Raw genomic sequence first — 16,761 nt, forward strand, 5'->3', positions numbered from 1 at the left:
AAACTGACTTGCTCCAATTTTGAGCTAATTGCAAGCTAATCACTTATAGAAACCATCAAAGATACTCCTAACATCTTCCTGTATCCTTTATCTAAAACCAAAAATAATAATTAACCCTCAACTTGTTTTGAGAAAATTTGTTACTTTATTTCCATTGCTGCTCTTTATGTTACAAACATTAATCAATGTTTCCCGAGTAACGTTAGTTGATAGCTTTATCGGATTCATTCCCATTACCCTCGGTTAAGTTTCAGTATAAAAAATGTTTATTTACTCTATTTTCTCCTCATATTCGCCTTTTTATATTAAAAATGAGAGTTTTAAATGTTTGATTAGAAAACTACTATTTACCTTTTATACATGAAAAGCTATATTAAAAAAGAGATTTTTTGGTATTCGGTTAGGGAACTGTTGTTTGCCTCCAACAGCACATAAATCAAACAGGCTATCATATTGAAAAACAAAATAACATTGAATTACTACATTAATTTCTCCAAAATTCAGAAAGCGTGACAAATTTACACCTTGTTCTTAGAAAATATCTTTATTTTGAAAAGATTAAGACACTGACCTGACTAGTAAAATAATACGGTTTTATACCTGATACAATTACTCTCTACATATTTATTCCTTAAATAAGTTTGTATTTACGCAATAGTAAACTATAAAAAGCATGAAAAAGCTTGGTTTGACTGTAAATGTCTGTATCAATGTAGCTAACTGTATACATCCCAACTGGCGAGAGACAATAGTAGTGGATGATGCCATAACTATTTTACGTAATTTATTGTTTTTACTTTAGAAAAAGGAGACTAGAAGAGATACTTTCTTTCTTAGATATTAATAATCAAACCCACAAAACATTACAGCATCCTTCTGATTCTAATCCCTCTTCTTTTCCCTAAGCGGCCCCTTTGGAATTTGACTCAAAACCTTTGCATCAAATAGAGCATACCTCTTCTTGATCTCAATCCATGCCTTCTCCGATAACGAATCAACCTTATCCTCGTGTTTCTCGTATGCCACCGGCAATGTGTGCAGCAACAATAACGCTGTTTAAAAGAATTATGCATATGTCAAGGACTAGTGACTCCAATCTTTTAACTCACATTAGTAGTTTGGTTGAAAAATTCTATTATGCACTTGGTGCACCACGTCATCCGGGTGCCAAGCCAATAATTTGATGCATGGTGCGCCAATAATTAAATTTCTCAGTTTGCTTACCTATGTAAAACAAAGTCAAGAAGTTAAACCAATTCCCAACCACAGAAAAAATCCACAAGCCTGCAATTACCTGACAACCACAAAAGAGCAATCTCATTAACAACATAGGCCACATCTATGCAGCATACAAAGTGAATATGGCAAACTACTATGTTAAAAATTACTCATTTAACAAGCAATTATCTATTGAAGTCCCATAGAAATAACATATACAACCACAGTACCAGGGGATATCTTCATCTACTAGGCCAGTAGTCCTTGAAAATTTCCCTTATAGAACATGGGGATGAGGGAGGTTTCAGATTTCCCCTGGTTGACAGTGATAAATTAAGCTATCTCCAATCTGTCCCCATTAAGATCTTTATACCCAAACATATATATATAGAATAGAGATGGAGATGGAGATGGAGATCCTCAAAGGGGACAGGAAGGGGCAGTGGTGCAGGGGAGAGGGGGAGAGGGGGGTGAAACTGAGGTGTGGGGAACTGCCTAAAATCTTGAATGCATCAACTTACTGAGAGAAACTTCTTCACATCCTTCCCTGATGCAATACTGTGCAGGCCATTCAGTACCCGATTGATTTCCATTGTCAGAGCAGAGGCAACTTCACGGATGTAAGTTTCAGGAAGCATAATTTCAGGGATATCAGCGGGAGACCTGATTAAGTGACACCAGAAAGTCAACTTAAATATGGTACACACACAATGTAAACCTGATAAAAGGGGAAAACAACTTACTTGTTAATGAAGATGGACACATTGGACCACAGGAAAAGAGCAGCAAGACCCAATATTGATATATGGCAAACTAAAGTCAGCAAGTGATATTCAAGCAACTCAAAGAGGGCCCATATTAAAGTTGCACCACCAAGCACACAAGCAGAAATTTTCTTGTTTCTCCATAGAAGAACATCAGCAGCTGCAGAGAAAATATAAAAAAGTGAGCAAGATGACTGAAGAAAATGAGGGAGAAGCTTCACCACAATACTTTAACTTTTTTGTGATTTACTGTCAACTCAAAAACCATACTGGAGCTGGTGTTGTTATAGTAAAGCATCGCTGATACAATGGCAGATACCTTTTCTATTCTCTAAAACTCAAGGGAAGAAGGGGTGAAATCAAGGTTCTTAGTTAAAGAATAAAATAAAAAAGAATAGCTGAAAATTCCTGAAATGAACATTTCCTTTCAGGTCAAAAAATTGAAAATAAAACAGAATCTCTTAACTGAATCATGTGATTACTGCAATCTTGAAACCAACATTAGACCACATCATAAGTCAACTAAAAAGTAAAATCAGATCTACTGAACACAGCTTTAATTAGAACAATATAATATCACACCTTATGTTGCATGGAAACTCTTCTTCACTAGCATTTCGTGTTCGTTTCCATTTCTTTTCAATTTCCAATACCGTTTCCTAGCTATAGTTTTTTAGAAATAGCGTTTCTAGGTGTCCGTAGGTTCCGTTTCCGTGCAGCATAGGTCACACCTATTACCTCTTTCCGATCATAAAATGACATTTTTTGGAATAAATCATTTTCAGAAACGAATTCAATTAGAATTACTAAATATTTAAACTTTCACTTATTTTATTTTTATGAAATGATAGATATCTAAGCAAGAATTGATTTCCTTACAAAAAAAAAAAAAAAAATCAAAATGCAAGTTTCTAAACAAGGGGGAAAGGAATAAGGGTGGAAAACTCACATTAAAATTCCATCGTGAGAAAAATTATATATGACTAAATAAGCGATGTAATCAAATAAAAATATCTTTCACACGAACCTGAGGGCTTAGAAACCTAAGCTAATTCAAAAACAGAAGTGGGGAAAAAAAACTAGAATTCAACTCTCAGAAACTGAAGAAGCAGGAATGTGAATTAAGCAGTGTAATATTTGATAATCTCAACCGATTAGCATGATGTTGCAGATAAACAGATTATCACATACCAAATCTGGCATTTGACAAATGTATTTCCAAATCTAACTATCGAATTGCATGAATTGAAGTACCTAACTAACTTCATGATTTCAAAATTTTAGCGCTAATAACCTTCAGGTTCCTGCTAAAATTAACAATTAACAATAAGAACAGAAACCAATAGAATCTTCTTGCAAGTTCCGCTAGAGTTATCGGCGAATATAATAAAATCAAACATTTATCAAAAAGAGATCAGCAAGCAGAATAAGTTACATACGGAAAACAAGAAGTGCCTCTAGAAAAATGTACATCCTACATTAGCTATCATTCACACCAGAAAGCAGATAAATGATGGAAAACAGATGCAATGCAAAAGAAAAAAGAGAGGGATAGGATAGAAGAGAATACGTTTTCCGCCACCGAGGACCTTGTGAACGGGTTTCTCTCTTCCAAAGAGACGAAACATCTGTGATTTGACTGCGTCCATCTTAGAATGTTCATCGTTATCGGAATCAGAGGAAGAAGAAGAATGATGACCGTGGATCTTATCGGTGATCTTATCCATCAAAGATTCAACCGCAGATTCGGGCTCTGAAGCGTGCTCCGCCATGGAAGTTGGCCGTGTAATTAATTAAATGGAAAGAGGGAGAGAGAGAAAATGTAGAGGTTTGTTTTGTTTGGTATTGTGAGATTTGAATGAAGGGAAGCGGTACGAAATGAAATCTGGGCCGTTAAAGGGTTACTGTTCCGAGCCAGAGGTTTGGAGAACGAGGCTTCTAGATATGGAAATAACGGAAACCAAGGATGGTGGCAGGTGTCTGGGGAACATCGTGAGAGATTTTATTCTCACATGGAGTCATGCATGTCACCTTCTCATTCCTTTTTTTAGCATTTCTTTTTAACCTAAAAATAACATTTAAATAATAATAAAAAGCATGATAACTTAATGTTATTTATTTAAAATAACATTTAACCTAAAAATAACATTTAACCTAAAATAACATTTAACCTAAAAATAACATTTAACCTTCTCATTAAGTCATCATGCTTTTTATTATTATTTAAATGTTATTTTTAGGTTAAAAAGAAATGCTAAAAAAAGGAATGAGAAGGTGACATGCATGACTCCATGTGAGAATAAAATCTCTCACGATGTTCCCCAGACACCTGCCACCATCCTTGGTTTCCGTTATTTCCATATCTAGAAGCCTCGTTCTCCAAACCTCTGGCTCGGAACAGTAACCCTTTAACGACCCAGATTTCATTTCGTACCGCTTCCCTTCATTCAAATCTCACAATACCAAACAAAACAAACCTCTACATTTTCTCTCTCTCCCTCTTTCCATTTAATTAATTACACGGCCAACTTCCATGGCGGAGCACGCTTCAGAGCCCGAATCTGCGGTTGAATCTTTTATGGATAAGATCACCGATAAGATCCACGGTCATCATTCTTCTTCTTCCTCTGATTCCGATAACGATGAACATTCTAAGATGGATGCAGTCAAATCACAGATGTTTCGTCTCTTTGGAAGAGAGAAACCCGTTCACAAGGTCCTCGGTGGCGGAAAACGTATTCTCTTCTATCCTATCCCTCTCTTTTTTCTTTTGCACTGCATCTGTTTTCCATCATTTATCTGCTTTCTGGTGTGAATGATAGCTAATGTAGGATGTACATTTTTCTAGAGGCACTTCTTGTTTTCCGTATGTAACTTATTCTGCTTGCTGATCTCTTTTTGATAAATGTTTGATTTTATTATATTCGCCGATAACTCTAGCGGAACTTGCAAGAAGATTCTATTGGTTTCTGTTCTTATTGTTAATTGTTAATTTTAGCAGGAACCTGAAGGTTATTAGCGCTAAAATTTTGAAATCATGAAGTTAGTTAGGTACTTCAATTCATGCAATTCGATAGTTAGATTTGGAAATACATTTGTCAAATACCAGATTTGGTATGTGATAATCTGTTTATCTGCAACATCATGCTGATCGGTTGAGATTATCAAATATTACACTGCTTAATTCACATTCCTGCTTCTTCAGTTTCTGAGAGTTGAATTCTAGTTTTTTTTCCTCACTTCTGTTTTTGAATTAGCTTAGGTTTCTAAGCCCTCAGGTTCGTGTGAAAGATATTTTTATTTGATTACATCGCTTATTTAGTCATATATAATTTTTCTCACGATGGAATTTTAATGTGAGTTTTCCACCCTTATTCCTTTCCCCCTTGTTTAGAAACTTGCATTTTGATTCTTTTTTTTTTGTAAGGAAATCAATTCTTGCTTAGATATCTATCATTTGATAAAAATAAAATAAGTTAAAGTTTAAATATTTAGTAATTCTAATTGAATTCGTTTCTGAAAATGATTATTCCAAAAAATGCCATTTTATGATCGGAAAGAGGTAATAGGTGTGACCTATGCTACACGGAAACGGAACCTACGGACACCTAGAAACGCTATTTCTAAAAAACTATAGCTAGGAAACGGTATTGGAAATTGAAAAGAAATGGAAACGAACACGAAATGCTAGTGAAGAAGAGTTTCCATGCAACATAAGGTGTGATATTATATTGTTCTAATTAGAGCTGTGTTCAGTAGATCTGATTTTACTTTTTAGTTGACTTATGATGTGGTCTAATGTTGGTTTCAAGATTGCAGTAATCACATGATTCAGTTAAGAGATTCTGTTTTATTTTCAATTTTTTGACATGAAAGGAAATGTTCATTTCAGGAATTTTCAGCTATTCTTTTTTATTTTATTCTTTAACTAAGAACCTTGATTTCACCCCTTCTTCCCTTGAGTTTTAGAGAATAGAAAAGGTATCTGCCATTGTATCAGCGATGCTTTACTATAACAACACCAGCTCCAGTATGGTTTTTGAGTTGACAGTAAATCACAAAAAAGTTAAAGTATTGTGGTGAAGCTTCTCCCTCATTTTCTTCAGTCATCTTGCTCACTTTTTTATATTTTCTCTGCAGCTGCTGATGTTCTTCTATGGAGAAACAAGAAAATTTCTGCTTGTGTGCTTGGTGGTGCAACTTTAATATGGGCCCTCTTTGAGTTGCTTGAATATCACTTGCTGACTTTAGTTTGCCATATATCAATATTGGGTCTTGCTGCTCTTTTCCTGTGGTCCAATGTGTCCATCTTCATTAACAAGTAAGTTGTTTTCCCCTTTTATCAGGTTTACATTGTGTGTGTACCATATTTAAGTTGACTTTCTGGTGTCACTTAATCAGGTCTCCCGCTGATATCCCTGAAATTATGCTTCCTGAAACTTACATCCGTGAAGTTGCCTCTGCTCTGACAATGGAAATCAATCGGGTACTGAATGGCCTGCACAGTATTGCATCAGGGAAGGATGTGAAGAAGTTTCTCTCAGTAAGTTGATGCATTCAAGATTTTAGGCAGTTCCCCACACCTCAGTTTCACCCCCCTCTCCCCCTCTCCCCTGCACCACTGCCCCTTCCTGTCCCCTTTGAGGATCTCCATCTCCATCTCCATCTCTATTCTATATATATATGTTTGGGTATAAAGATCTTAATGGGGACAGATTGGAGATAGCTTAATTTATCACTGTCAACCAGGGGAAATCTGAAACCTCCCTCATCCCCATGTTCTATAAGGGAAATTTTCAAGGACTACTGGCCTAGTAGATGAAGATATCCCCTGGTACTGTGGTTGTATATGTTATTTCTATGGGACTTCAATAGATAATTGCTTGTTAAATGAGTAATTTTTAACATAGTAGTTTGCCATATTCACTTTGTATGCTGCATAGATGTGGCCTATGTTGTTAATGAGATTGCTCTTTTGTGGTTGTCAGGTAATTGCAGGCTTGTGGATTTTTTCTGTGGTTGGGAATTGGTTTAACTTCTTGACTTTGTTTTACATAGGTAAGCAAACTGAGAAATTTAATTATTGGCGCACCATGCATCAAATTATTGGCTTGGCACCCGGATGACGTGGTGCACCAAGCGCATAATAGAATTTTTCAACCAAACTACTAATGTGAGTTAAAAGATTGGAGTCACTAGTCCTTGACATATGCATAATTCTTTTAAACAGCGTTATTGTTGCTGCACACATTGCCGGTGGCATACGAGAAACACGAGGATAAGGTTGATTCGTTATCGGAGAAGGCATGGATTGAGATCAAGAAGAGGTATGCTCTATTTGATGCAAAGGTTTTGAGTCAAATTCCAAAGGGGCCGCTTAGGGAAAAGAAGAGGGATTAGAATCAGAAGGATGCTGTAATGTTTTGTGGGTTTGATTATTAATATCTAAGAAAGAAAGTATCTCTTCTAGTCTCCTTTTTCTAAAGTAAAAACAATAAATTACGTAAAATAGTTATGGCATCATCCACTACTATTGTCTCTCGCCAGTTGGGATGTATACAGTTAGCTATATTGATACAGACATTTACAGTCAAACCAAGCTTTTTCATGCTTTTTATAGTTTACTATTGCGTAAATACAAACTTATTTAAGGAATAAATATGTAGAGAGTAATTGTATCAGGTATAAAACCGTATTATTTTACTAGTCAGGTCAGTGTCTTAATCTTTTCAAAATAAAGATATTTTGTAAGAACAAGGTGTAAATTTGTCACGCTTTCTGAATTTTGGAGAAATTAATGTAGTAATTCAATGTTATTTTGTTTTTCAATATGATAGCCTGTTTGATTTATGTGCTGTTGGAGGCAAACAACAGTTCCCTAACCGAATACCAAAAAATCTCTTTTTTAATATAGCTTTTCATGTATAAAAGGTAAATAGTAGTTTTCTAATCAAACATTTAAGACTCTCATTTTTAATATAAAAAGGCGAATATGAGGAGAAAATAGAGTAAATAAACATTTTTTATACTGAAACTTAACCGAGGGTAATGGGAATGAATCCGATAAAGCTATCAACTAACGTTACTCGGGAAACATTGATTAATGTTTGTAACATAAAGAGCAGCAATGGAAATAAAGTAACAAATTTTCTCAAAACAAGTTGAGGTTTAATTATTATTTTTGGTTTTAGATAAAGGATACAGGAAGATGTTAGGAGTATCTTTGATGGTTTCTATAAGTGATTAGCTTGCAATTAGCTCAAAATTGGAGCAAGTCAGTTTTACACGGGTGAGCAAATTGGTTCAAATCTAGGTAAGATTTGAAGGTGGACACTGCTTGCCTGTCAAAGCAAAAAAAAAATGGTGAATTCCGTTAAAATTCACCTTTTAATTGATTAATACAAAAAGTTAATTCACATGTGAGATCTATCAAATTTAGAAGGATTGTAGTGTACCATTAAGAGAATTCACCGCTAGAAAGTGTTGTAGTTTGAAAAACTGACTTGATAAATCAAGTTACATGGTGATGTAGTTCCACCGCGAATCAGCTGGATCGCCGATCCGGTTGATGTTGGATTTTTAAATATTTATCAAATCAGATCAAATCGTTTGAACAAGTCGGGCTAACTACGAGCCGGTCTGATTGAGCGGTTGGATCCGATTAATATTTTACTCATATTTAATTAAATATATATATATATATATGTAAAATCAGTAAGTGACTACTATATATATATATATCGGTGGAATTAATTGACTCTACTAGATATATGGTGGCTTCGCTTCTAAAAGTATATAACAATTTGATTTTAAACTAAACTAAAATATAATATAATAATGTCAAAATATTAATACCCATACCAAATTGAATAATAAATAAAACTAAAATATTCAATTCAATTCGGTTTTAAATCGAAAAAATCTAATTTAGATAGCAATAAAAATAACAAATAAAAATTATTATATTTCTTTAATTAATTTACTTAATAAAAAAATTTAAATACTTTCAAAATACATGTAGTTTCCATTATTATCTTAACAAAAAAAAATACTTGAATTAAATTTGTATGTTGATAATAGACAAATAACTTAGTATGCCATATGGATCAATGATATACCTCGGTTTAAAAAATTGTTGGAAACCCTCTAACCACTAGAGAAACAAATTTAGAAACCCCTCAACTCTAACAAGTCGCCAGGATTGGCGACTCGTTGGGCTTGAAAAAGCCTGAATAACATTTCACGCGCACATAAAGGTTTCTCTTCACGCATAACAGTTGGTAGAAGATGAGAGGAGTTGATGACGCGTGATGTGTAGAAGCAAAGCACAAACATTTTATTGAATTTTTTTTGGCTAAATATTGGGCCATCGTAAAAATCTGATTAAAATAATAATGATAAAAAATCATCTGGAATCAAATTTTTTTTTTTTTGCAAACTGATATTTAATTTATTACAATCTTATCACTTTACACAGTTTAGAAAAATTTATAAAATAAATCATATTATCCAAGAGGGGATTTATGGAGGACTCGGGCATTCACCAAGTTTTATATGATGAAGTATCTGGAGTTCTCAACTAATTATTAAAGGAGAGTCCGATGGAAAATTGGAAACGGTCAATCTATAAATGTGCGGAGTGAGAGATGGTTGCGTGATGAGGAGGATGGGTATATACGAACCCCTATGGTGGAAGGGTTGGAGTATTTGAAAGTTAATGATTTGTTTATCCATAATTCCAGGGATTGGGATGAAGAGCTATTGGAGGAAATTTTCGAGCATAGAGATATTACGGAAATTCATAAACTGTCTATTGGTACTTTGAGTAGTGAGGATGAGTTAATATGGTAATTCCATTCTTCAGGACGATACACGGTGAAAAACGCTTACCGACTGGCTACGAAGTTGGAAGCAGGAGAGAGATTTCATGTTCAGGGAGCATGGAAAAAATTATGGTATGCTGAAATTCTATACAAGATCCGACACTTTGGCTGGCAACTAGCACGCAATTGTCTCCCAACGCGTGTAAATCTTCAATTTCGCGGATTACAGGTATGTAGTAATTGTGTGATATGTAATGAACCGTGGGAGGATGGATGGCATCTTTTTATTGAATGTGTAGGAGCTATAAGAGTGTGGCAGAAGGCGGGACTTCTGGATCGAATTAATGCCGAGGTAGCGGTGGCTGAGAACTTGACAATATGGTTTCATAATATAATTAGAGCAACCCCGGAACTAGGGCTGTCAATATGGGTCACGACACGATAACACGATTCGCGTAACACGGAAATTAAACGAATTAGGGTTGAGATAAATGGGTTTGGGTCATAAATGGGTCGACACGCCTAACCCGTAAAATAAATGGGTCGGGTCACAGGTTGACTCGCGAATTCGTTGTAACCCGTATAATTTAGATGAGTCTATATGTCGTGTCAACCCAACCCGCGAACACATCTAACCCGACCCATATAGCCCATCTAACCCATATATCATGTAAATATAAAAAAGTTTTATGGATATTAAAGTAATTTTAATTTTTAACCCTAATATATATATATATATATATATATATATATATATATATATATATATAAAGATTAGTAGATTACAGAACACGTTAAGTTTCCAACTTTCTTTCCCTAACAATTTGTGATGTCTGACTCTCTTCATTGACATCCGGTGAATGCTTCAGTCTCTAGCCACAAGTAAGTCTTTTGTTGAGTCAACTTCTAGTAGGATATGTCTAACTTTTTATTGTTGGTATTCTATTATAACAATGAGTATATCTGTTTGACCGGATATTTTATTGATAAAGATTGGAATATCCAAAAGAGAATTGATGGTAAGATTTTTTCACTCACTTTGAATAATGCAAGTTTAAATGATACATATGTTGACTTGTTGAAAAAATTATTGAATAGCAAGGGTGGTCTATTAAACCGTGGAGATTTTTTTTCATATGAGATGCTCTGCTCACATTCTAAATTTAATAGTTCAAGATGGGTTGAAAGAAATTGATCACTCAGTTGGAATGCATTGAATCAAAGACTAATGAACAATATACTAATTCTGTTGTTGTTTAAATTGAATTGAATGTTTTAGTTGTAGTTTATTTGTTATTTGGAATTGAAATTTTTTATTTTGTTTGTAAGTTTTGGATTTTAGATTTTTGATGTTATCTTGTTGAATTTGTTTTGTTAGTTTTATAGGATTTTATTTTTTCATATGCAATTATGCATGTTCTTATTTTCTTTTTCATTTTTTTAGTATGGAGTTGCAAAATTAAATGGGTTAGCAGGTTGACACGTTCAACCCGCTTCTTAAACGAATTGTGCCGAGTCGACCCATTTATTAAATGGGTTGGGTCCGGGTTGGGATAAATGGGTCACCTGAGTAAGTCGACACGACACGTTTACAACCCGCAAACCCATATTGACACCCCTACCCGGAACAAATTGTCAAAACATTCTTGATGCACCTCTGGAGCTTATTGCAAGCTAGAAATACCCATCTTTTGAAGTATGAGATCGGCACAATAGATCAGATTGTGGCTCAAGCTTGTACTATACTTAATAATTGGTCAGAAGCTAATGCCTTGAGGAATCAGACTGGTATGGGGGAACAGCAGATCAGAAGTACATCAGTAGGAAATATTTCATCTGCTGGTTGCACGGCTTGGCACCCGCCATTGGAAGGACTTCTCTCGTGTTGTGTTGATTCCGCATGTTTTAATGCTGATGGTCGAGCAGGGATGGAAGCAGCAGTACGAGATGCAAATGGACAGTTTGTAATAGGGAGATGTGCGGGCCTGTTATGTTGTGCAACAACAAGAGAATGTGAGGTCGAAGCTCTATTACAGGCTATGCAATAGCTAAAAGCTCATGGAATAAGGAATATGGTTTTCGAACCTGATGCTAAACAAGTGATTGATGCTATAAACTCTGCATCTGTTGATGATTCTGAATTTGGGGATAAAATTATTCAAATATGATCGATTCTCATGTCAAATGACTCTTACTCAGTCAAATCGATACGGGAGCAAGCGAATGGGATGACACATGTGTTAGCACAGTCTTCTCGTTTATCCACTTGCCTTTCGGTTTTTAATTTATTACCGTGTTTTGTTTCTGTTTCATTGTTACAATTTTGCCAAGATTTGGCTCATTAATTTATCGTTATCTTTGATTAAAAAAAATCATATCTTTAAAAAACATATTAAATAAAGAAATAAATATAAAATGAAAATATAATGTTAAAAGTAAATGAGCCAAGCCGCTTAAGAGTGGCTCGATATTTGGCTCGATAAAAGTCCGACTGTGTTGAACTCGATTTATAAACAAGTGGAGTTTGAGCACTGCGAAACTCGGCTCGAATGCTCGCAAATAGGATCAATTATATATTCATAAACAAACTCATAGGCTCGATTATAATATTCATAAACACATTTATGAACAAATTTGGTTCGATTTTTTAATATTAGTAATTCTATAAAGACGAAAATGTAAAACTAGTTGAATTTTCGAAGATGTATAATTTTGTATTAAAGAAACTTAAAGCTAATATAGTTAATAAATTGTTCGCAGTAAAGTTAACAAAAGCAGTTAACAAATGGCTCATAATTGGTCATGAGCAAAACTTGTGAACATAATTCCAGATCAAAGCTCAACTCGATTAAAGTCTTCTATCTTATCATTATGTAATTTCAAATTTATTAGCAAAAAAATTCGTGAAATTTCATGTTTTGCACCTAAAATCTAAATCCGATTCTCTATAATTTAAATCTTTACCTTATCTCAGCTTTAATCCATAATTAAGCAAATTAAATGCAATTAATTAATCGAATTTAATTACCTCTAGAACTTGAAGAGTGAAAAGATTTCTTGCAATGAAGAATGGCGCTTTGGATACCATCCTGCTGCAAAACCAGTGAATCATCTCTTCTAGCCACCGTAGCCGGCGGCGCAACAGTGGTTGCCGCCGATGAAGCAGATTTACTCTTCCCTAAATGCTTACAAACCACTCGAATCCCCGCCGGAATACTCCCCTGTTTCTCTTTCTTCGGCGAACCAGAAAGCACAGTCGCCGGAGAAGATGCAGGCGAAACCTTAGACAACTCCGTTTTCTCACTTCGCTTTCTGGACACTTTCACATACAGCTTCAAATACTTTTGCATTACTTCTTTAGAGAAAAGCTTAGACGAATCATCTGAAAAAGACTCCTCCGAGATCCGTCTTCTCAGACTGTTATCTCTGGTGAAAATCGCAACATTTGCTACTTCTTTCAGCTTGAATTTCACTGAGAAAACCTTCCTTTCCTGCTTTTTCTCCCCTGTTTTTTCTGCCGTTTCGTGAGCCGCCATTGATTTCGATTTTTTGAACATGAGAACACGAAATCTCGGAGCTGATTTGAGAAGTGAAATTGGGGATTGAGGTTTGGAGGTCGAATTGGGTTCAATTGGGAGGATCTTCCTCTTAGATAGAGAATCAGAATTAGACAGAGAGACAGAAGGTGTTTCAAATTGGGGGTTTTGATTCTTATTGTCAAATCTGTTGCTATCAGTGTCTAGTGGGATGTTATTGGTGTCAAAATCAGGAACAGTAAGTTCCAATTCGAAGAAAGAATCATCTTCTTCCTCATCGTTGAACTCAAAATCTGTGTCGACAACACTAGAGGGTCTATGGTGGTCTCTAGAGGATCTCCAGAATTTGAGAAAGTACAGAGCTTCCATGGCGGAAATTGAAGAAAGGAAGAAGACGAAGAAGAGGGGAAGTTGGTTTAGGGTTTTGGAAAGAGGGGTTTTATAGTAAAGATAAAACGTGGTGTGGAGTGTAAGATAAAGGCAGCTTTTGCAGCTTTGAAAATGGCGTTTCAAAAAAGAAAGTCGATTGGATTGGATTGGGTGTTGTTTTTATTATTAACAGTGCGGTAATTACAGTTTTAACAGTCTGACTCTCTGACCTTATGGGAGACTGGTTGGTAAAGATTCAAACTTTCAAACCCCAATTACAAGTAGTACTTTTATTACCATATCAGAAAACTTGAATTTTTTTACAGTACTTTTAGTTGCAGTAAATTAGAATTTACCATCCTAATTTTGCTTTCTTTTGAATGATCTTTCATCTACCAAAAATGGGCCCCCAGGAATTGAAAATTCTTATTTTATTTTATTTTATTTAATGAAATGGTTGACTTGATGTATAGATATTCATAAGCATGAAATTATTATTATTATTATTTTGGTAAAATAAGCATGAAATTATTAGAACTCCATGAACTCCAACAATTAATAATGTTTTGGTTACACCAAACAATTAATAATAATTAGAAGAGTCTTATTGGAGAGTTTTTAATTAAAACCTTATCCAATGCTAAACTATGTAATAACAAGCTACAAAAAGTATTGCTATACTTAAAAAATAATTTTATTTTTTATTTTATAATTAATATAATTGAGGGTTTAACATTTTACAAGTTGGATCAAATTAAATTCAACTATTGTTTAATTTTTTTATATAATTTATCCAAATCATCGATTAGAGACTCATCAGGTGTTTTTAGGTGAATTATTTTACAATTAAAGTTTTTTCATATAATAGGATTCGAACTCGATATTTTTATTTTAAGCAATCTAGAGTCTTTAATCACTTAAATCAACTTTAATTGGTGTTAATAATTTTTTTTTATTTTATGCTTTTTTTTAAGATTGTGAGTTTGAACCTACAATCTCCCAACAATACCCTTTAATAGTGTTAATAACTCTTTTTAATTGTGAATCGAGTTATTTGCTTCTATTTACACCATCGATAATTGTAAATTTTTTGTTTTCTGATATGTACCGATACAACACACGTAAACATAATATTTGAACTTTTTAATAATGTTAAAAACTAACTAAATTTATCAACATTAGCTCTTCGATTGCATAAATCTACGACGTTGTAGATAAAAATTGTTGGTAACTGATAATATTAGGGGTATGTTTTATTTTCTTTACTATATCCTTAATGTTTAGTAATGTAAATTAGATTGAAAAATAAAAGAGAAAAAAATAAAGTGAGATGAAAGGTTTAGGTTTTTATGAGAAGAGAGGGTATACTAGTCGAATGGAAGGGAGGGTGAGGGTGAGGGTGAGGGGAAACTTCCAAAAAGCAAAAGGAAAAAAATGACAAAATAGGTCATAGTTTACACTTTGTTTTGTTTTGGAGATAAAAAAGAGAAAGAGAAAGAGGGAACTTTAACTTTTGCAGAGAAAAGGAATATTAAATTTATAGAGCCAAAAATAAAAGAAAAGCATGTCATGCTTTGAAGAGAGTCCAATCTCTTCCTACCCTTTTAACCCTACTCGGCCTCTACCTTTTTGGTATTTGTTAATATTTTACATATTTTCTCATAAGACATATGGACTCAACACACTAAACATGAAACAATACCCAAAAGCAATGGTGAAAACCCGGTCCTAATCCGGCCCCCATCAAAAACCTATGTACAGTAAAACCTTCGTAAATTAACAAAAAAAATTTGGTCCCAACATTATTAATTTATAGAGGTTTTACTATATAATTCAAATAAGCCTACAAGTGAAAGGACCAGACCTCTATCTCTTTAATTATATCATCTTCATTTTACACAACTAACTTGGTCGTCAGAGTGTTCCCAAAGATCAATCCCAACACAAGAGGAGTGCTAAGCAGGAAGGCAACCCCGAAAATCTCATATTTCCATTATTTGGCGTGGTGGGCATAGCGTAACAAGCGCTTTCCGATTCCCTTCGTTTGCAAAATCAATTTGTCCGTGGAGTTATGACTGATCTACAGCTAACTCCCACTCATATCAAGGAGATGTTGGCTTCAACTGTCGGAGTGTCCAACTCTCGACTTGAGGAAACCCTCTGAGCCTTATCAAGATGCCTTAAAATCTCGCCCCCTGCTTAGAGAGATCGAATCTGATGAGAGGGCGACGGGCAGCTCCGCACAACTTATTAGCATTATCTGAAGCTTTCAAGTGACTCAAGCAGTGCAAACTACTTCACAGAGGAAGATCATCGAACAGCAACGAGCATTGCAAGAGGATAACACTAAGATTTGGGATTTCCTCAAAGCGCAAGTAGCCCCGCAATAGCCGACCACATTGTCACTCCCCTTGTATTGACGGAACAAACCTCAATACTCCTCGTGGAAATCGCTCATATACCAACACGCTTAGTGGTCCCTAGTGCAACAGCACCATTGCCTTCCGCCCTTGCTCAACAACCTATTGTGTCATTCCTGCAGCAAGAACCTTGGCTCCATATGAGGTGGAAGACTTGTTAGAATCTAAAATCCAAAGGTTCCTCAACAAGAGAGCTTTAGGCGCAGTAAAAGGAGGAAACATAACATCAAGCAAAACCCCTCTAAATGACCACGTGACTTTCTATTCTGGCATCGAGGATCCGAATGACCACGTGACTTCGTTTATGAGTACCATCAACCTATACTCCAAGGACAAAAAAATAATGCGCAAAGTCTTTCCTACCACCTTGTTCGCAGGTGCGCATGAATGATACAAAGGGCTTGCCCCGGAGTCCATCGACTCTTTCGATCTGCTAAAACACCTTTTCTTTCCCGTTTCGTTGTGGCAGCCAAGGTAAAAAATATCAGTTCAAACCTTAACAACCTGGACAGAGACCCACAGAGCCACTCAGGAACTTCCTTTCGAGATTCCATCACTTGGCCTCCCAAGTTAAAAGCCTCAACTGGAAGTCTCCCACGATGCTCTAGCTAATGAAACCTCTTGTGAACCC

General features: G+C 35.1%; 2 protein-coding genes across 8 annotated transcripts; one reads left to right on the forward strand and one right to left on the reverse strand.

The window, feature by feature from the left end:
- Positions 1-755: 755 nt before the first annotated feature.
- On the reverse strand, positions 756-13,856 carry LOC136224558 (reticulon-like protein B1). 7 transcript variants are annotated; one of them, XM_066012918.1, is made up of 5 exons: positions 12,834-13,856; positions 1,962-2,142; positions 1,740-1,881; positions 1,225-1,294; positions 756-1,052 (listed from the first exon to the last, which is right to left on the reverse strand). In XM_066012918.1, the coding sequence occupies exons 1-5, from the start codon at positions 13,708-13,710 to the stop codon at positions 883-885; spliced, it is 1,440 nt and encodes a 479-aa protein (XP_065868990.1). In that variant the 5' UTR covers positions 13,711-13,856; the 3' UTR covers positions 756-882. The 7 variants fall into 7 exon arrangements, 6 of the variants coding, with proteins under 6 accessions (XP_065868990.1, XP_065869031.1, XP_065869024.1 ...); XM_066012959.1 differs by lacking the exon at positions 12,834-13,856 and adding an exon at positions 3,553-4,085; XM_066012925.1 differs by lacking the exons at positions 756-1,052; positions 1,225-1,294; positions 1,740-1,881; positions 1,962-2,142 and adding exons at positions 10,744-11,790; positions 11,891-11,941 and having other exon boundaries at positions 12,834-13,850.
- LOC136224594 (reticulon-like protein B1) lies at positions 6,146-7,509 on the forward strand. The gene is made up of 4 exons (XM_066012970.1): positions 6,146-6,303; positions 6,384-6,525; positions 6,971-7,040; positions 7,213-7,509. The coding sequence occupies exons 2-4, from the start codon at positions 6,409-6,411 to the stop codon at positions 7,380-7,382; spliced, it is 357 nt and encodes a 118-aa protein (XP_065869042.1). The 5' UTR covers positions 6,146-6,303; positions 6,384-6,408; the 3' UTR covers positions 7,383-7,509.
- Positions 13,857-16,761: the final 2,905 nt, after the last annotated feature.

Source organism: Euphorbia lathyris, chromosome 1, assembly GCF_963576675.1.
Source record: "Euphorbia lathyris chromosome 1, ddEupLath1.1, whole genome shotgun sequence".
NCBI lineage: Eukaryota > Viridiplantae > Streptophyta > Magnoliopsida > Malpighiales > Euphorbiaceae > Euphorbia > Euphorbia lathyris.